Below are 21,287 nucleotides of genomic sequence, written 5' to 3' on the forward strand. Positions count from 1 at the left end.
CCCCATTTCAACTCTTCGTCCGAAGCTGAGCTAACTGGCTGTAGCCTTATAATGAACAGATGCATATGAGTGTCTAAGTCTAGGCAAAAAATCAACTTTCCCAAAAAGTCAGGCTATTCCTTTTACATTTTTGATCCATTTGTAAGTTGGTGAGTAGATGGAAGAGAAAAAATACACTTGATTTCATATTGTTTTATGTCTTGTCTTGTCTTGGCTTTCTATTCTTTTTCTCTGCTTCCTTCTCTGTAAAGTGTAAAGAAAAGTTTATGTACTCACTAAGTGGCGAAGACACTGATTCTGTCTACACCACCAACAGCTGCCTTGCTTCTCTCTTCATCTCTCTCCCTCTTTCTCTCTCTGTCTCTCTCTCATTGGCCTTGTGAGTGACAGCACATGTGCAGGGGTACATGGGAGGCCCGCTGCTGAAATTCTAACCCCTTACCCCACCACTGTGAGACATACCCCAGCTATGGACAGGGTGGAGCTGTGAGAGACAGATGCTGGGAGAGGGAAGGAGGGAGACAGACAGAGAGACTGCAGGAGCAGGAGGATAGGGGAGGAAAGAGAGGAACAGGTTTCAGAGTCGGAGAGTTTGGCCCCGTTTTGTCCAGTGGAGCCCTCAGGAGCCCAGCGCAGATCTTCAGATCTTTCGGTGGTCAGAGATCTGTTCAGACTGAGTTTCTGAGAGCAGGGAGTGAGGATGGCGGGACGGTTGTTGGTGGTGTGTGTGCTGGGGACTCTGTTGTGTCAGGTAAGTAAAATCATGGTTGTGAGGTTCCTTTTCTGTGTTATAGCCAGTGTGTTCTATCCTGTCCTGTAAACAGAAGTTTTGTGGAGGGTGTTATTCGAGCACAGATGCCTGAGTTAATGGAGGGTTCATATCCGTTTCCACTCTTTTTGATTGCTACAAAACCCCCAGTAACAAGTATTAGGCTAGGCTGCTGTAAAGACACTCCACTTGCACTCGAGTTGTGCCATTTGATACTGCTCTCCTCGCTGCACGGATCTACACTCAGCCTACCTCCAACGCTGAGCCAAAGACTCTCTGCTTCCTGCTCCTCAGTGTGATCTCATTTAGCCCTTTAGCTGCCCTGCTCTTTAAATATACAGTTTATGTTTTTACCTGAGGAATGTCCTCAACGAAACAACTAAAATTTCATCAATAGAGGCACGATGCTGGCCCTGCAATCAGAGGTTGTGGCTGATCTAAACATTTCCTCCTGGTTGGAGGGAGGATGATGGAGTGTGTTGAGGAGGATGTGTACAGAGGGCTCGGGGCATCATTAGTAGCCCCCTGTCAGCAGACGCCATTATGAGATCTAAAATGGATGACAATGTAAACTGACTTATTATCAACAGCACTTCCAACCGCCATCAGTCTCTCTCTGTGTTTGGAGTAGTAATGCAGCCCAGGTTGTGTGAATGACTGAGTTGGCCTCGAGTCATTCTTGTGGGGAAATTGTCGTGATGTGTTTTAGAAGTCAGTGTAAATGTTGCAGATGCTAGTCACAGTAGCTGTGGAGATATCAGATCTTCTCAAGGGTCTCCGACCTGCTAATTGTTAAAAATTTCTACAGCTTATCAGTGTCTGCATGCTTGAATGTCTTTATGGTGAATTTATGCTGCCATTGTGCCTTATTTTCACATTCTATAGCCAATTGATTATGGAGAAAGTCACAGAAAATATATGATGTCTCTTTTGAACATGTGAGTGATAGATCACCGACACAGCCAGGGGGAAAACTGGTTTGTCGCAGTGAGGCCTCGGCCGTGTGGTATTTTGGTCAAATCCTCAGGACCTCAGTAATAAGTCTGTTTATGACCTCCCATTAGGCATAAATAAATAATTCTGTGAATGATTTGAAAGGCCAGTGAACTCTGAAGCATGACCTTTGAGGTGCAGGATCCTCTGTCCTCGGGTCTGATGCAGACAACCGGCGACTGCTTCAGCTGTGTGTGGTGAGGCTGATACGGGGTTACATTGCTCCTTCAAATGCCAGAGGTGTTACAAGTCCCAGAGGGATGATAACCGAATAACAAAAAAGTGCCTCTTTTAGTTTGTTTACAGTGTAGTTATTTAGGCTAAATGGAAACAATCTGCTTTTAGAGAGATGCTCTACTAAAAATAATCACCCCCTGTCGGCTAGAGGGCTCAGAGAGGCTCACTGAGGGGCAGCTAAAGTCTGGATTTACAACAGTTAGAATGGACAATGACAATCCAAGTAAGAAACAAGCATTACAACTTCCCCTGAATATTCTCAAACCTCCACTTAGCATTTCCCGAATGCTCGTCTCTTTACTCATGAATCGCTAATCACACTTCCAGCAAAGTGCGTTTGGTTATCTTGTGGAGAAACTGTAAATGTTTGGAACATACTGTGAGAATGCTTCAATAGAGAACATTTTCTTGGTGAAATTCTGAGTCATCATTCCAGTATAATTGCTGTGAATCCAAACTGATTTCAGCCACCGTTTTCCACGAAGGAGCAAGCTGATATACTATCAGGGCAACCGTTGAATCTTTCAGGTGTTAAGTCCATAATAGATTTTTATTGGAGTGGATCTACATCATTAATGAGGACTTTTACACAGTCTTGAGTCCTCATTTTTCCAGCATGTCTGAAAAAGATAAATAGCTAAGTGCTAAGCAACAATTGCTATCAGCTCACACATGAGAAATACGCAAATGAGAAATCAATTGGTGGCTTATTTCTGCAAATAAACCATATGCATCATGCTATGAGAATTACTGCACACATTTTTGTTTTACAGTAATTCTCAAAGGTTGCAGGTGCATGTTGACCAATGCATTTGGGCATTGCTTTTATTCTAATACATGCTTCATTAGGAAAACAAGTGCAAATTTGTCTCAAGTTCTAATAGACAAATATCAAAATAAAACCAATTTAAAAATCAGCAGCTGTCAATGAAGTTCAGTGCCTTCCATTAGTGTCACCTGATAGCTTTCAGTTGTGCTCCTTAATGCTCAGTAAGCTGGTGTTTGAACTGAAGTGCTGGGGCCTGTTGGGTGCATGTTGTGGTGAGGAGTGGGCAGCAGCCACAGCTGTTCCCAGATGCATACGTGATGCCATTTGTCCCGCTCTGTAATCCGCCTTGCGGAAAGAGGAGTGGGTCGCTCCTGGACCATGAAATCGGGTACAAATCGAGCGTCTGTAGCTGCGACCAGCTGGCGCTGAGGTCTCACTCATCGGAAACAATCAGTCAGAGGATTTAGAGTCTGAATCACAGGTCCTGCTGGGTGTGTATACCTGCAGGCTGTTTTACACTGACTAGAGTTTCAGGGGGCTGGACAGGCAGCTTCCAGATCATAAAAAATGGTCAACTGAAGAGTGAGGGCAGTTTCCGGTTCTTTGTGTTGCCTCATTATGCTTTTTACAGACTGACACATGGAAGACCAAGTGGTGACAGTTGTCAATTTAGAGGTCATACACTAGAATCAGCGTGCAGCAGTGTTATGACTGGTTTGTGCCATTTTGGATCCCTAGTGAATAACTTTAGTAACTCATGTAGACATGTACAGAGGAAGTTCTCTAAATGGCCTCAACACAATATATACAATCAAAATACTTTTTTCTTTTCATTGGTAAGATTTTATTTTGGATTTTCAATAGTTTACTGCATTTTAATTTGTCTCTATTAACCTCTTTTAATATTCCTTTAAGTTTCCTACATTTAGTCACTATTACAGCTCCACTATGTGGAATATTTTAACCCAAGACTTCATCATTTTGCACAAAGTTACATTTAAATAAATTAATTTCAATATTGTTGGTATGTCTGGAAACTTTTCACAAATTACTGTGGGTTTAGAGAATATTTGCCCCAATAGTATGAGTTTTTAAAGATGTCCACACATCCAGAAACTTAGAAGTTATATAATATTTACATTAATTAATTGTGTGTAATGACATTTCAATACAAATGGAGCTTTTACACTGAGAAAACAGAAGAGAGGAACAGTTCATCAGGTCATGTATCACCACATTAATAGTACTGTTAATGTATGTCTCTTTCTCATCAGGAGGATTTCTACCATATTGTATTTAACATAGATACCATGTTTATGATATTATTTAATTCAATCCACCTCTGTAACTGTCAGAAGACATTTGTTTATAATTTTGCATTAACTCCATATTTTTGGTTCTGTTGATTACTACTTTGAGCTTAATGCGCTAACCTTACTCAGCATTCCTAAAGCTGAGACATCTGCTCAAAGGGGGAGACACACTTGTAGTGGTACCAGAAATAGGGTGTCCATGTCAGGCAGTCATGACTTAGCAAGGAGTGGGAGTGTAGGACCAACACTGCTGGTGACTGACCGGCTGAATGTCTGCGTCTGAAGACCAGCAACAGAAGTGACCACAGGACACCTGTGCGACCCCTAGCCCTTTTCCAAAGGGACAGTCTGGCATGCTGCAGGCCATCTTTCCTTGAGTTACTTACACGACTGTTCCACTCAAACACGTCTTAGGAGGAGATGTAGTGTAGAGGTAAACACACAAAGTCCTCTTCACAGCTACAGTGGACTCTCAGGGCGAGACTTTTACCAATAAATGTTACTGTTAAGCGATGGCACATAGCATTTTTTGTTGTTGTTGTTGAAATACCACAAACTGGTAGAATTTGTCAGTTACATCTATTTCTTTTACATTTCTCCACACAAGTAGCATGGTGTCAGCCTTTCCCACTCCTCAAACCATTTCTTTAGGCTCTCAACAACAACCAAAACATCAAATAACTTTAATATCTCATTGTATTTTACAGACGTTTGTATTTTCTCATTAAAATAAAGTAAAAATTGGGCAGTTTATAACCGTGCCAGAAAAAGGACAGCCATCATTGCTCATGAATGTGTGCCCAAGAAGTATTTCATTTGTAGCAGCAGCAGCACTTAGGTGGTGAACACCTCACACAACTCAGTGAATGAATGTCTGAGATTCAATGCATGCAAAACTTGTAAAGTAATTTTACAGTCATAACCACATGAGTGTTTATTACAGTCACACACTATATGTTTGAGTGTAGCTGATATGAGATATGTGACCCCTACACACTTCATATCTGTCTGACAGACTTTGAAATGTAATACGTACAATCTTTTCTTGATGTATGACATTATTTCAGATGTGTCAAGACATTGCATATCTGGTCTTTACGTTTTCAGATTAGTTTTTTGTTGATACAACTTATACAACCTCCACGATCATCTTGCTTCAATTATTTTCACCAAATACTAGTGACCAAATGTAGAGGGATTTGATTGATAGCATTTGTTTTTAAAATTTCTGTAGATATCAAAGCTAAATTTCTTCATGAATTCTTTCAGCCACAATAATCATGTAGTGAAAATCTGATGTTGTGATACCTAATTTAAAGTATTTCAAATGTACCAGAACATCGATTACGTGACAGTACACTTTTGTTCTCCAAAGCAAACATCAATGAGGTAGAGTCCGACTTTCTCAGACTTAGTAAAGGCTCCTTACAGCAACAGACTGCTTGCAACGGTTCTTGCTAAGAGGCCATATCATCCCCAAACAAGCTGTCCATACTTCTGTGAGGGTCCAAGGTGAAAGGCCAAGTTGTAAAAGTATCTGGGAAAAGCCTCTAAAACAGTTAATCTGTGTGTGGTGTCATCACTCAGTCTGTCAGAAAAGCCACTCACTGGTCTAATTGGTAACGTGACACTTTAGTGTTACTGCATCGTGGCCTGGTAAAAGCATTATAACGGTGCAGATACTTGGTGGAGCCACTGTAAAAAACATGGCCTATCTCGAGTGATGTAGAGTGTGTGAAGGGGAAGTGTGCAAAGTAACAAACTGTAAAAACTGTACATTCTGGTGATTGTGTGCTTTTTCCAATTATCTCTGTGTGTTACATTCTGGAAAAGCTGGAAGACTTTGTTGCTGTTGTCTGCCAGTGGGCCATTGTTCAGTTGTGTAATCATTATTAATTCTAAATATGCAAAATAAACTTGCAGTAATTAGAAGAAAAACTTTTTTTCCACTGTTTACGAGAGTCATATCAATGATCTGGACAGCTGTGTATAATAAATACAAATCATTCAGCACTGTAACAAACTTTTTGAATATTATTTAGCAAATGCAGTCTTTCATCTTTTACTATCATTGAGTGAAATGGTTGAAACTCCATTTGTATCCAGATGCAAAGAATAAACTGACCCACTCTGAAAGTCGTAGTTTCACCAACTCTGAAAAATAATTTATGCAAAAGCTTAGGTTCCCCAGATGATGCACTTTAATTCATTTAGTGATCCTGTGACTTTAGCTGTGGTGCCTCTTGAGGTTTACATTTATGCTTGGAAGTGAAATGCTTCAACGAAGTAAAAAATGGATTGTCACAAAACGCATTCATTGTCCCTTCAGGATGAATTGTCCTAACTTTTGGGAACCCTTGTAGCACCACCAACGGATGATTTTTTTTTCCCCCTACAACTTTGGTTTTATGCTAAATAGGTGAAAATCAATAATATTCTCATCATCCTCAGCTGTAGTACACATTTACGTCTAAAATTCTGAAATCTTTCCTCATTTTGTAAAATGCATTTCTTCAAAAACACACAGTTTCTTCCATGTTCTCAGATTTATGAATTAAACCAGTTCATTACAAGGCCACTCTGTGGTTAACATTAACTAAATTTCCTGTTGTTTGTTTGGTAAATAAAACATTGTGTACTCAATGCAAGGAAGCTTGTTGGTCTGCAATTTGCTTTGTGTGCATTCTCAAAGTTCAACAAAGGCGGTCGTGTTTGCCCGAATGTGCACAAATCAGGCAAACTTAGAGAGCGCTATCTTTGGAAACGCAACTGTGATGCAGCTGTTATTGATTTTGAGGTTAAGTAACGATGCATGTGCGCTATGCCAGGGAGCGTTAGAGAGCTCATATGTACAGTATGCAGAAGTGTTAAGTATGGAGGAAGATAACTATCAGCATGAATCTATGAGGGTGACATGCACTGCTGGAATGTGAGTGTAAACATCTCGGCGAGTGTGTAGAGGATGATGGCTACAAAAAGTTAAATGGGTAGGGGTCAGGAATATGCAGCAGTCTAAGATTAGTCCGCCCTCTGACTCGGCCTGCACATGCCAGCCATGGTTGCCATTCCTTCCTGCACTGTCCAGCAGCGTGCCACAGGATCGGTGTACCAGATCAGCAACCCCAGAGACAGGGCAGGGACCACAGGCCATTCACAAAAAAATCCCAAATTCTTCCTCCATTGTTTAGTTTCTTTATGTATGCCTCTGCTAAAACTCTAGTGAAACAGGTTAATCACCAATATTCAGTTACATCTCTTGTGAAAACACTAAGACAGATATATGAGAAAGTTCATAAATCTACATTTATTTCTGGTTGTATGGATTCTGCCTTTAAGCTGTTTACCATATGAGTAGTGCTGAATCCAGTGAAATCCCAAAGAGAAGCAGGAAGCAACTTGCAACGGAAATGTGTATAGAGGCTTGTGCGTGGGTGGGTGTTTTGGTGATGCACATGCAATGTATGTCCGCCTGTATGTGTGTGTGTGTGTGTGTGTGTGTGTGTGTGTGTGTGTGTGTGTGTGTGTGTGTGTGTGTGTGTGTGTGTGTGTGTGTGTGTGTGTGTGTGTGTGTGTGTGTGTGTGTGTGTGTGTGTGTGTGTGTGTGTGTGTGTGTGTGTGTGTGTGTGTGTGTGAGAGAGAGAGAGAGAGAAAGCACATACATGAGTGTGTCAGTGGAATTCCTACAGCAGAGCAGATCCGTAAGGTGACCCCAAACTCCCAGTCAGGTGCAGAGCTGAGCATAAAGGGGAATTTGTGAGTGTGAAGGGGAATGCGGGTGGGAAAGCACAGGATCTAAATCCATAGTCGACAGCTGCTGTGTGAGTGTGTTTCTCACATGTGATGTGTGCGTGGGTGTGTTTGTGTGAACGCAGGCAAGATGGCAATGTGATGAAGGGGCGCTTGTGAAATGATTGTGAGTGGTTGTGTTGCCTCATCCTGAGATGAATTTGCACCCAGATCAAAGGAAGCTGACAAAGATGCGTATTAGTGAGTGAAACCCGAAGCCGCGGCTCGGCATCCCTTCTGCTCTGTACAATCCCATGGACTCCACATTACACACAGTCTCAGCACTTCGGCTAGCATACGACCATTCCAGCAGGCCACAGGGGGTGTTGTAGCACTGAGGGAGACTCTTGGCACGGTTGTAAACAGCTGCAAATATATATAATGATATCATTCATGTCTTGCTTGAAAGTGACTGGAGTTTATAAATGCATGTGATCTCACTTACTGCTGCACATTGTATCCCCTTGTCTCAGCAGTGGAAAGTGATATGTGTGTTGATGTCTGACTACATTTTCCTGTGAGTTTCACACTGTAGCTTTTCTATCCCTCAGGTATGGAGCTCTGCAGAACCTCACCGCAGTGATGAAGAGCTGCTTCCTCAGGCCCTTCACCCATGGAGAAGTCAAGGAAAGGGGATGGTCAGAGTGAAGAGGGACTGGATCATCCCTCCAATCAGGGTGTCAGAGAACAGCAAGCAGGTTCCAGAAGACCTTGTGCAGGTAAAAATGTCAATTTGCAGCTTTTCGCGGCAGGATTTCATCTGTTCAAAACTGCTGCAGCTGCTGTCAGTTCTCTTCTAAATGGTTCCCAGTTTTCGAGTCTAAAAATACACTAAAGCAGATTTCTCTTGTTGTGATCATTCCTCTTGTTAATACTGGTCAGTAAAAAAAAAAATCCCCTCCAAATCTGCTTTCATGTTACGTGATGGGATCCATGCACTGTCGTCATTCTGTGTGTTGTTCCAAAAAGTTTATTTGAAGTTATGAAGAGACTTCAGAGATGTTTTTTAATAATGCATTTGTCCAAGAGTTACAGATCCCTTCTATACTGCCCAACATCTCCTACATAACAGCAGCACCCAGAGGTCATGGGTGCACTATAAAGAAGTAAAAATTTTTTAGCAGGTTTCGACTGTCATTTTTTGAATAGTGAGCTGTTATTTTACAGACATATAAAAATCACAGAATCACAGAATATATATATATATATATATATATATATATATATATATATATATATATATATATATATATATATATACATCTTCCATTTTTACTCACTGCAGGCTCATTTTTCATTACAATATAAAATCCTGCACCTCCATAGAAACAACACAATCATGGCAAAAACTCAAAACTGTCTTTTGTGTAGTATGACACTTTCATAATGCCATAAATATTAAAAGTGGATAAAGCAAAAGTTGAGTTTCTTTGATTATTTATGTTACTGAAAAATAATTTAAACCTTGAAACAACGTGTACAACTTTTTGCAAGTGTCCACTGATGTTACCAGTGCTAGAAAAAAAAATGACATTACACACTCGAGATGTTTCACCACTTAATTTTTTTATTTTGTTTCCACACTTGTCTCCTATCAGCAGCTCAGTCAGAGTATATCAATATTTGTCATCTAGGTTTTGGTCACAGCTGACTCACAAACAGCTTCATGGCTTCACACTGGAGTGCAGAATTTTTTATTTATTTATTTTGCGGGATGCAGATTATTTATTTTTGGTACATTTTTGAATGAGATATGTAGAGTTTAAAAGTTTGATAAACTATCACGATTTTAGGCTTAGCATTGGTTAGGTTTCTTGAAAAAAAAAACAGACATATTATAGATAAGCAATTCTATGGCCTTCCAAAGTGTGAAAATCAGATCATTCTTTCAGTTTTTACAGTTTCTAGCTCTAATATATGATATATGTGATTTTGGCAGTTTTTTAAAAAAATAACATTCCTTTCAAACCCGCTGGCAGATTCTGGGGTTCAAGGGGGTTAATATCTGACTCTTTATGTATATTTCAGTCTTGGACTGTGTCGAAGCTACATACTAAATCCAGCTGAACACATTTCTATAACACCATGCACTTTTGATTATAATTACATTACAGATACCTGCTCACTGCACAGAGCAGAGTTTGAAGGACACGTGAAATATAAATGTTATGTTAAGGTTCTAACAGTAAGTGAACTAGAAGAAATACTGACCTACTTTTATAACGTGATATACATTCTATATAAGCAATATGTCAAAAGATGTACGTGCAAAATGCATAAAATATTGAGCCCTTGCTATTATTAGTTGAGAATCTTATTTCCTGCCATTAGTCAAAGTCCTCTCTGAGTATAAACACTCAAGTCTCAAGGTTCTTAGCTGTCAACAAACTCACATCTGGTGTTACGATATATGCTTTACAAGCCTTCCCCCACCGTTCCATGTGGTTTTGATAATCATCAACTTTATCTCCTCTCTCTGTCCAGATCAAATCAGACAAAATCTTTACAGGTGAGGTGATTTACAAGCTAGAGGGACCGGGAGTGGACCAGGAGCCCAAGAATCTGTTTGAGATTGATGATAAAACAGGAGTAATCCGGAGCAAGCGACCACTGGACCGAGAGAAGCACAACAGCTTCACGGTAAGAGAGCATTTACATTTCAAATCACCTCAGATGTGTTTTCAAGAACGAGCCTCCAGAAGCACTTCTAACAAGCCACAATGTGCTCAGGAAGAGGCAGCACGTGTAGGTTCATGTTTCTCTCTTAAAGCATATATCAGTGTGTCGGACACTAAGACAAACAGGCAGAGGTCAGTTTCCAAGAACCTTTATGGGCATCTAGGGAGAGACTTGAGCATGTTTCAGACCAGATGACTCGTGATGTAACTCGCCATGCTGAACCAAACATCCTGAACATTTCTCTCTGCCAGCATATGTTGTGCAGAGATTCCACAGATACATAAAGTCACCATGAATGGGCTGTTGGGCAGAAAGCTTGAGATTTGAGATAATTCATTTTCAGAAATCTCATTAAAATGATGTTTTATAATGAAGCCTTTTTCTCTTGTATCTGTGTGTTTGTGTGCAGCTGAAAGCCTTTGCGCTGTCTCCCAGTGGAGAGAGACTGGAGAATCCAACCACCATAGAGATCGTGGTGCTGGATCAGAACGACAACAGACCTGCCTTCGCTCAGAGCCAGTTTGTTGGTACTGTCTCTGAGTTCTCAGTCCCAGGTACAGAGACTCGATACATGCTGCATTATAGATGTACAACCATCTAAAATGTTCTTCCTGTGCTTCAAAACTGTATCAAGTAGCACTGACTGGACTATAAAACCTTTACCATACTGTGTGGTAAGTGGCTGTTTCAGTGGGTCATTAATACTCCTATTTACAGCATAGCAATTTAAATCTGTGAAGGTCAATATTTTTATATTAACAAAGAGGCCACTTGTGATAAACTTTTGATTCTGCAGTTTCTTTAAGCGTCTTGTAGTTCATTATGTTTTTTTGCTGCCTTCATGTTTAAGATGCATGCAGATTATTATAGCAAAGCCATTGTATGCAATCTACCCAAATTACAACAACACCAAAAAGTGTGAGATGGACGAAATTTGCAACTAGCTGGTAAACATAGTGGAGCATTTTGCAGATATAAAACCAGATATTTCCCATTGGGATTTGATACAGATTCGACCAGAGTTAAAAGAGAGTGAACACTGGTCTTGCATTCATCAGGTGTCTAGAAGCCATCTCCAAATGAATACTGATGTTGGGAAGCTTTCTTAATGCAGTTCTTAGTGAAAATGTTCAAATCCAAGAATGTATTGTTCAATAGCTGCATTATTCCAGGTGAATTTCTGTTGAAACATTTGCACAAGGCAGAATAAAGCATCTTCATTTGAACCCTTGTGTTGTCCTAAGATTCTGTACACCCCCCTTGTCCTTAGGGTCAAAAATTACCCACCTCTACCGAGCCTCTAAAATAAAGCCGCCTAATTGAATATTCAACCCAAAATCTATTTTACATGAAGAAACAACCTGTCATGCATCACACACTTTGTGAATATCTGGGTTTTTCCTTCTTCAGAGGCCAGAACGACTGTGTGGACACCACTCGTTTTTATCTCATCACACAGGTTATAACTGTTTTCTTACTGAAGTCGAGGTTTATTGTCACTATTATTGTTGCTAAAGGTACTGCATAGACGTAAGGATAATTTGTTTAGCAAGAGATAGTACTTGTATATCCTGAGAAAGAACCAGAAATGTGCAGAAAGTAGCTTGAAATGCATTGTTTTTGAAGGGAAACAACAGTGTACTGTATACTGTACAATGGAATTCAATGACAAAAGCTCAACTACAGTGGGTCTTTGTGGTTTTAGGGGTGTGTGGTGATGTAGGTGTGTTTTTAGTCCAATGTGACTGTGATTTTAACTGTCGGGTTAAAAATGACCCTAAGACAATCTTTTGTACCCTGGTGATGTACAGCTTTGATGAAAATAGAAACAAAGACAATGTTTCACTTTTTCTAACATTGGGGGTCACTTTACAAAAAGCCATCGAATTTCAAGTTGATAAAAGGTCATTCAGGGGTTTTTCTCTGCTATTAAACATAGTGACTTGGTAATTTTTGACCCTAAGACAACATAAGGGTGAAAACCAGCGGATCACAACTAATGGCAAACAAATGGTTCAAAACAAGGTGATTTGCATGTGAACCAAGCAAACTTTTTTCATATAGTCACACAATATTTCTCCCGTTTTAAGAACACAATGTTTTGAAAAGCTTTTTGTAAAATTCTGCAGCTGTCCATATAAGCGATTCACTCTGGCTGATGTTTGCAGCTGACTGAAACTTTCAATTACTTCTGGCAGGTACGTCGGTGATGTCAGTATTAGCCACAGATGCAGACGACCCGATGACAGAAAACGCTGCTCTGAGCTACTCTATCATTGGCCAGGAGAGCATTCCTGCCAACGCTGTTACCAAGACTATGTTTGGTATCAACAACCAGACAGGCGCCATTTACACAAGAGATGTTGGCCTGGACAGGGAGGTAACTGAGATGCAGATTTGTTGCAGATCATCAGCATCATTTGGACGACTCATGTCACTAAAACGAAGCTGTATTTTGTCATAGGTGGTGAAAGGTTTCAGATTGAAACTACAAGTTGCAGATATGGGGGGCATGGGATTAACAAGTGAAGGTGTGGCAATCATACACGTATCTGATATCAACAACCACGCACCACAGTTCAGCCCTGCATCGGTGAGTCTCACACAGCAACACTGGAGGCATTTTCTCAGTAATAATTGTTGATTCTGCATATTTTATATTATGATGATCGGTTTACGACACTTGTCTGAATCCTGTGATCTGTTTTTCTGTGTGTGGTATTCAGTACAGCATGACAGCGGTGGAGAACAGATACGACTATGAGATTGGTCGAGTGAACGTGACAGACAGAGATGATGAAGGGACAAGAAACTGGGAGGCCCAATACTCCATTTCCAATAACGCTGATGGCCACTTTTCCATCAGTACGGATCCAACCACCAACCAGGGGATCCTGACAGTGGTGAAGGTACAGCTGGGCAGAGGAGTGTGAGGGAGTAGAGGTTTCCAAGTCATCCAAAGTCACATTTAAATAGAAAATTAGACAAATTTATTAGTTTTTAGCTCCTTATTTTCTTTTCAAGTTAATCTGTTTAGCCTTTTTATGCCCCCCACGCAAGATATACATTTCTGGGAAAGAAGTATGCAATTTGTGTTAGTCATAAAAGCTGTGAAACTGTTTCATTTTGTTGAATTTATAAGCAGCTGGCTAGTTTTTGGAAACTGTATTCTCTATATACACTACCGTTCAAAAAATTTGGGGTTATTTAGACATGTCCTTATTTTTTGAAAGAAAAGCATTTTTTTCAATGAAGATAACATTAAATTAATCCTGAATCCAGTCTAGATATTATTAATGTGGTAAATGACTATTCTAGCTGGAAACAGCTGATTTTTAATGGAATATCTTCATGGGGTACAGAGGAACATTTCCAGCAACCATCACTCCTGTGTTCTAATGCTACATTGTGTTAGTTAATGGTGTTGAAAGGCTCATTGATGATTAGAAAAGCCTTCTGCAATTATGTTAGCACATGAATAAAAGTGTGAGTTTTCATGGAAAAAATTTAGATTGTCTGGGTGACCCCAAACTTTTGAACGGTAGTGTACATTAATATGTTGTTTATAAATCTAATATATGTATTTTTTAAGTTCAGCTGACATACATAGGCATTTAATTAGAAGTAATTGAATGAAAGTCGACCAATTGGCTATTTTTTCTCTGTTCTCTGGTCCTTAGAAAAAATGCTGTCAGGAATTATGAAATAGGAAAATACTGGGAAATGATTTGGAATTCACAGACCTGTAAAATAACATGATTGTAGAATCTAATGGTAGATATGATCGGTGTGCTCTAGCATTATTCGATCAGTGTTTGAAAGTGTGCTTCATCCATTAAAAATCTGTTACAACATTGTTTTACATCTCAGAAACACCATCAATAGAATGTACTTTTTCCTAAAAGTTTCCTAGATTCTAGTTGCAGGAAAAACAATCAAAAGACAAATTCGCAAATAGTGGTGGATGTGTTCTGGGGTGCAGAAATAAAAGGCATTTTCAAAATGCATGGTATTTCTCTTCACATAAAAAACAAGAAAAGCACTAGAGAGCGCGGTACTCTGCCAAGACTGCTCAGTTGTGTAATTTCTGACAGATAAATCCTGCTCAGTCTGCAGCGGTGGATTTGTAGTAGGATTGCAATCATGTGATTGTCAGCAGGCAGCTGATGTAGTGTTCAGTTGTTGTCATAGTTACAGTGACGCCATGCCGCTATCTGGAAATGATACAGAAATCTTTAACAAATCTGTGGATCCAAACTAAAAGACGCATCACTGCCAAAATCTAATCACTTGGTACTTGTGTCATTTCTGAACTTCCCTGAAAATTTCATCGAAATCCGTTTGTTGGTTTTTGAGTAATGTTTCTAACAGACAAACCAGCATTGTTCCTCACATAACTGTGCTGTGTTCCTTGGTGGAGTAAAAAGCATTGTGGCACTGAGCACTGTCTGATACAACACAACGGCACTCTCTAGTGGTTCAGTTATAAACTACAAATTATCCAGTTATTAGTTAGCTTATTTACCTGTTCTTATATTTTATGTCAGATGGTAGATTATGTTAAAAATAAATCAAATTATGGATTTTATGGCTTTTGTTTTAAATCTGCTGTGGATTTATTCATGAATTCTTATATAATGACAATGCCGTGCAAAGTTTTCTAAGATCTCTCCTGTCGTGTCTTGCAGCCTCTGGATTACGAAGCACAGAGTGAGCACATCTTGACTTTGACTGTGGAAAATCTCAGTCCTCTGAGCAACAAGGCTCCCAACCTGCCACTGAGCACCGCCAAGGTGGTGGTCACTGTAGTGAACGAGAACGAAGCTCCACATTTCAGAGAGGAGCCCATACAGATCGTGGTCCTCGAGTCTGTGCTTCCCGGGACGCTACTGAAGAGCAACTTTGCCTTTGACCCTGATAATTCTGACCTGAGGTATGAAAAAGCAGCAGTAAAATATGAAGAATAGTATGCTGTTTCTGATAATTCAATTAAACTGATGATTTCCTCTGCTCTCTGTGTGTGGTAGATACGAGATTATCAGAGATCCTGAGAGGTGGCTGGAGATCAACAGAGATACAGGAGACATTACAGCGAGGAGAAGCTTTAACATGAGATCTCCGCATGTTAAAAACAATATCTACACTGCAGTTGTCAAGGTTACAGGTCAGTTTATTCCCTTTTTCCTATTCTGTTTGATCTCTAGCATTTAAAATACATCTGCAGGTTTTGAATATCTGTGTATCTATTCATAAACATGTGAAACCTTATTTAGGAAAAAAGGCCTTAATGCAAAATTTAATTGATTTGGTTTACACTTCAAAAAAGATTAAATAATTGTTCTGACTTTTTTTTTTTGTAGACATAAGCGGTGAATATGCATTTTGTGAAATTGTTGTGTATTTATGTTCCCTTGTGTAGATGCTGGTGGTGTATCAGCCACAGCCACAGTGGCCATCACACTGAAGGAGACCAATGACTTCCCCCCTCAGCTCTTCCCTCTGAGTGGTTCTGTATGCAAAGGTTCCAGCAGTTCTGGTCTGGTTCTGACCGCTGTGGATGAAGATCTCCCTCCACAGGCTGCACCTTTCTTCTTTGAGATACCTGATGATTTATCAGTCAACTGGACTGTTGTTCAAGTCAACAGTAAGCAAAGAGCAACAAGAGAGAAGATGGGAGGGAGTGGTGTGAATGTACATAAAGGATGCCTTCTTATGTCTGTCTTTTTCCTGCTTCAGGTACTCATTCAGTGCTTCAGCCCGTTGTAGAGCTGGAAGCTGGAGAATATGCCGTCACAGTGCTGGTGTCAGACTCTGGCAGTCCAGCTTTGGGTGCTTATGCTCAGGTCAATGTCACTGTGTGTTCCTGTGACTCCTTTGGAGACTGTAAATCAGTGGCTGGGACTCTCTTAGGCTCTAGCGTGGGAATCAACTTCCTCGCTCTCATCATCATCATGGCCAGTATTGCACTCCTACTGTGTAAGTTTCGTCTTTAAAAATGTACTATTTCATTTTTTACAAGAAATATAAGCAAACACAACCCTAGTTTCAGACAGGAGCACAAAGTGGCACACTTGTAAATTAATTGCAGTTTTGAAGGGCGAACGGGGGTCGAAATGCATTGGAACATAGCAAATGCATGAGAATTGGTGAAAAATGACGTGTGTTATGAATTTAGGGCCTGGCTGTGGAAAAGTGGTTTGATGTTTCCACTACAAAACTTCAAAGTTGCAGCCTCTACATTAGGCTTCACCTACTTGTGCTAAATTTAGTCGTCACATGTGTCATGTCCAGACTTACAGAGAAGCCTCTTGAAGCCACACTCCTGCCATTTGCCCTTTGAGGCCACGGTACTTTAACAAACTCCTCCTGCACCATTAAGCCAAGTGACTTCCTATTTGATCAGTGTCATCTTAACACCTTTGTGATACAAAACTTATCAAAACTGCAACTTCTCATTGAGCACTGTTGTCACAGTGAGGCAGCAATTCCAACATTTCACTATTAAACAAGAAGATTGTTGCAACTGAAATGTACATCCTCCCACTTGCCTCATTTTTCATTTGATGGGAGTCCTGGCTTTAACAGCTCTACAGGTCAGTTTTAAATCATAGTCATAGTGCCACCTGCTGGCAACAGAAAGTCCTTTTGCAACAAAATGTAATCTGTGTTGCACTAAATTTCCAGTCGGTTCTACACATGGGTCAATTTATAATTGAGGGACTTTTGAAGTCCATGGGATATATCTTGCATACATTTTTATTACAAGTTTTAAAAAAATAAATTACAGGTTTTATCTTCATCATGATCATGTCTTTACAAGTTCCATAATTATTTATTATGGAAACATTCACTTATTAATAAAAAATGACTGGATATCACTAAAATGTAAACTGAATAACCGTCTGAATTTAATATCAACCACCTTCTAGTCGGCTAAACAATAATAAAATGAGCTTATGCAAAAATTTGGAAAAAGTTTTGAGGTTGATTGTGTTCTTTTTATTGAGATAATCATGACAGATATTTTTTTGGCAATATATCAAATTCTATACAGAAAATAACAAATTGTATCTGTGTCCAATAAATCACTTTCAACTAAGTTACCTATTACAAAAACACCTCTCAAGGAAGTGTGTTAATTCCAGATCACATGACCTGCTCCACATGATGTCATTTCCTCCTGAAGAAAAGACTGGCAAGACTCCAAGGCTTCCTGAGTTATTTAATATAAAGTAGTGTGTGAGTCAAGTGTGGATTTATGGCATGTCAACAGGTTTACTACAATATCTTTATAAATAACTTTCAGTTTCAGTTTTACTCAATTGTATATATCATATTTTAGAAGAATCTTTCAGTAAAAAGGCCATGTGGTGTTTGGTTATAGGTGGCCATGTTAATTTTAGGCCTGAAAACAGCAAAAATGTGAACTATGATACCTGTCAACTATGTTACATAAAGCCCCTTAATTACATATTGATCCACATGATACAAAGTGATACATTGTATTATTAGTGGATGTTCCCGAACACATAGTGTATAAACAAAGTCATATGTAAGTCATTTATTCACCCTCCAGGGCAGAAATACAACCACACGTCCACAATTAAAGCCCTTGAATTGGGCGACCCACCCATGCATGAAGGTCTGTGTCCGATCATCACTGCTTGCAGTTGTATTTGAGATGTTTGAGAGAATTTTGAGTTTAAGTTTTAGGAGGAACAACATATAATACACAAAAATGTCAATAAGGGAATCTAAAATGTGAGTATGCCTGAATTAAGATAATGAACAGAAAAATACTTGCAATGATTTTGACTAGTTTTTTAAACCCTGATGCCAAATAATGTGGTGTTTCAGCCAAGATTCTTCCCTGACATACTATGTATGACAATGAAGAAAATCACTAGTTGCAGCCGTATAATCGGATAAACAGAAATGAATTATTATTTGCAGTGCTGCTCCTGCTGGCTGTGGCTTTGACCTCCTGTGGGAGACGCCACCATATCAAGAAAGGAACAGGTCTGCTTGTTGGAGAATCAGAAGACGACATACGAGACAATGTGTTCAACTACGATGAGCAGGGAGGGGGTGAGGAGGACGAGGTGAGGTTTGCATGATTTGAAGGTATGTTGAGAAATAAGGATGCCTTTCTGTTTTGTGAGGTCTGCTGTGGGTGCAGCAGTTGTGAAACTGATATAAATACTATTAGTTGGAGGTTGAGGAATGCAGTTGCACAAAAAGACCACGTAACTGGTTATATTTAGATGTAAATTAGTTTTGTTGTTGTGGGTTTGTTGGACTGTCTAGTTTGTGTGTTACCTCTTTATTATTAAAGCACACGAAGAATCAGCTTGTCGCCTTTTCCTCTCCTCCTGCAGAATGCCTTTAACATCGACCTGCTGTGGAATCCCCATGATGCACCTTCGACCCCGGGGTCCTTCTACCCGGGGTCTGGTATCCCGCGAGGCAAGCAGCCCCTCAGGAAGGATGCCCCACATAACCTGCCCTCCCCGACCTACCCACGGAGGCCTCCTGCAGATCCCACTGACATCGAGGACTACATCAATGACGTGAGAGGCTCCTTATATTTTGTTCCATTTCGTTTTACCTTTAACAATCATTACAAGGCCCAAACCATAACGTAAAGTCACATCAAAATCCATATGCAACAACAGATTTCAAAATAAAACGCAACAGTTTACTCTCGTTTGCAAGGTTATTGACAAGCATTTGAATATACAGTCAAACACGAGACAGCTAACTCTAGATTTTCATGTTTTTTTAATAATGCCATTAAATGATACTTGCTCATATCTGTGATTATAAAAGAACACCTATATTTTCGGTTTACAAAGACAATTGTTATTTTTTTGTTTGAGACAAATTCTTCTATTTTCAGGTCTTGGAGAGTGCTCAGCTACTATGTGGAAAGAAAAGTTTTTGGAAGCCTTTTGTGGCTCCAAAATGAGCTGCATGGTGTTTGACAAACTGTCTGAACGGTATCATATTCTAGCTTTGCACAAACTGTTCACCTGTGCTTAAGACCAGCCGTTTGAGTCTACAAATCTCTGACCAAAATGTTGATGGCAGTTTAGTTACGTTGTTAAGGAAGAAGAATGCCTGAATAAAAGCAAGACATCTGTGGTCCAGCTGAATCAATTTTGATCCTTTAAAAAAAAAGAAATGTCCATAGTAAACCTCATCAATTGTTATATGCATGAAATGATCAGTCACACTTATTAGAAAACTAATTACATACTTGGCTGTACGTGTAGGTTTATTATGTGTGCTGTTAAAGTAAGTATTGGTACAAAATATACTCAGGAAAAGATAAATCAAAATTGTGAAGCAGGTTAGCTTCACAACTACAGCGCTTTTTGAAATGAAAGTTTAAGCAAAGGTATTTTGGCTGGCAGAGTGAAAAAAACATTGCATTGTGACTTCATCAGGTCACGAAAACACTGTCACTATTTATTTTATGAGACACTATGTTCATAAAATAAACGTTGCCTTTGTTGGAATAAGGTAAAACTGTCTGTGATGTAGTTCCAGCTTTTTTCAAGAAATAAGTGCCATCATAATATGTATTAATTCAACAGAATCCAAGTAATGGTGATTAAATATCTCATCATTATTTGCCTTACACGTTATCCTAGCCCATTACACTGGATTTGCATGTGTAGATTTCAGAGACTGAATATAAAAGTACATTCGTTGGTTCACGAGTAAACTCCATTTATAATTAAAACTGAATTCCCAGAGTATTTGCTTTACCTTTTACCAACTCAAAAAAACGTTGCCATTTGTCTTCCTTCAGGGCCTCGAGGCTGCAGACAACGATCCTAACGTGCCTCCGTACGACACAGCGCTGATCTACGACTACGAGGGAGAAGGCTCACTGGCAGGCAGCCTCAGCTCCATCGCTTCAGGCAGCTCTGATGAAGATCAGGACTACGACTACCTCAACGACTGGGGACCACGTTTTCAGAAACTGGCCAACATGTACGACCCACGTTAAGGGTTGGCAGCACCGCACAGAAAGAAGACCTGTGTGATTCACCAGTAGTTAGGGACACCGAACATGCCTCTGGTGTTTTTATGGACACGTATGAAAAGATTTTAGTCCAGGACAAGATTTGAAGTGTGCCAAGGAAAAATAAATGCTATGCAAAACTATGGGCCTTAAATCTAATGTGCCTTTTATTGAGGATCATTTGGACACAACTGACAAAATGGCTCACTGCAAAGTTTTGTGGTTAGCTCAGGAAAAGGAAGAGACAAGAAAACTGTGTGTTCCTATGAACAGCCATGAGGAAAAGAAGTGTGCATGCTACAAGGCAGAACGTGTGTTGAAAAGCGTGCCCGAGTCTGCCGTCGTTGTTTCTCTTCAGACCTGGAGGCTAAGTAATGATGCATACAAGCCTGAGATACTGAAAAACATATTTTAAATGCATTTCTTTTTTATATAAGGCGTTATTATTATTTTATAAGATGAATTTGCTTTGATGTTCATTTTGTTTGTTTTTGATCACAAATCCTCCATTCCAGCATCCGTTGATCTTTCTGGAAGTCGTCTCAGCACAAATCATCCTGTACCACCCAATATTCTGCAGTCATCGTATTTGAAGGTGAAGTCTTGTATTTTTTTTTATATGTTCATTGAATTTAGATTTTACTAGCATCTACAGAATAAATGGAAATCTTTTATTTAGTGTTTATTATTCATTGTAAAATAAGGCCC

The 21,287-nt window shown here is 39.7% G+C and overlaps 1 protein-coding gene across 1 annotated transcript; it reads left to right on the forward strand.

The window, feature by feature from the left end:
- Positions 1-502: 502 nt before the first annotated feature.
- Positions 503-21,253, forward strand: cdh15 (cadherin 15, type 1, M-cadherin (myotubule)). Its single transcript, XM_023298796.3, has 14 exons — positions 503-751; positions 8,419-8,586; positions 10,352-10,507; positions 10,956-11,100; positions 12,745-12,926; positions 13,011-13,139; positions 13,273-13,455; positions 15,235-15,479; positions 15,574-15,710; positions 15,966-16,190; positions 16,283-16,522; positions 18,500-18,648; positions 18,925-19,116; positions 20,364-21,253. The coding sequence occupies exons 1-14, from the start codon at positions 701-703 to the stop codon at positions 20,562-20,564; spliced, it is 2,403 nt and encodes an 800-aa protein (XP_023154564.2). The 5' UTR covers positions 503-700; the 3' UTR covers positions 20,565-21,253.
- The last annotated feature ends 34 nt before the right edge of the window (positions 21,254-21,287 follow it).

The sequence above is a fragment of the Amphiprion ocellaris genome, chromosome 1 (genome assembly GCF_022539595.1).
Source record: "Amphiprion ocellaris isolate individual 3 ecotype Okinawa chromosome 1, ASM2253959v1, whole genome shotgun sequence".
NCBI lineage: Eukaryota > Metazoa > Chordata > Actinopteri > Pomacentridae > Amphiprion > Amphiprion ocellaris.

Coding starts and splice junctions, on each gene's coding strand:
- cdh15 (XM_023298796.3), top strand. CDS start 701: ATGGCGGGACGGTTGTTGGTGGTGTGTGTGCTGGGGACTCTGTTGTGT. Junction 13,140..13,272: donor CACAGTTCAGCCCTGCATCG/GTGAGTCTCACA, acceptor TGTGGTATTCAG/TACAGCATGACAGCGGTGGA. Junction 13,456..15,234: donor GGATCCTGACAGTGGTGAAG/GTACAGCTGGGC, acceptor CGTGTCTTGCAG/CCTCTGGATTACGAAGCACA.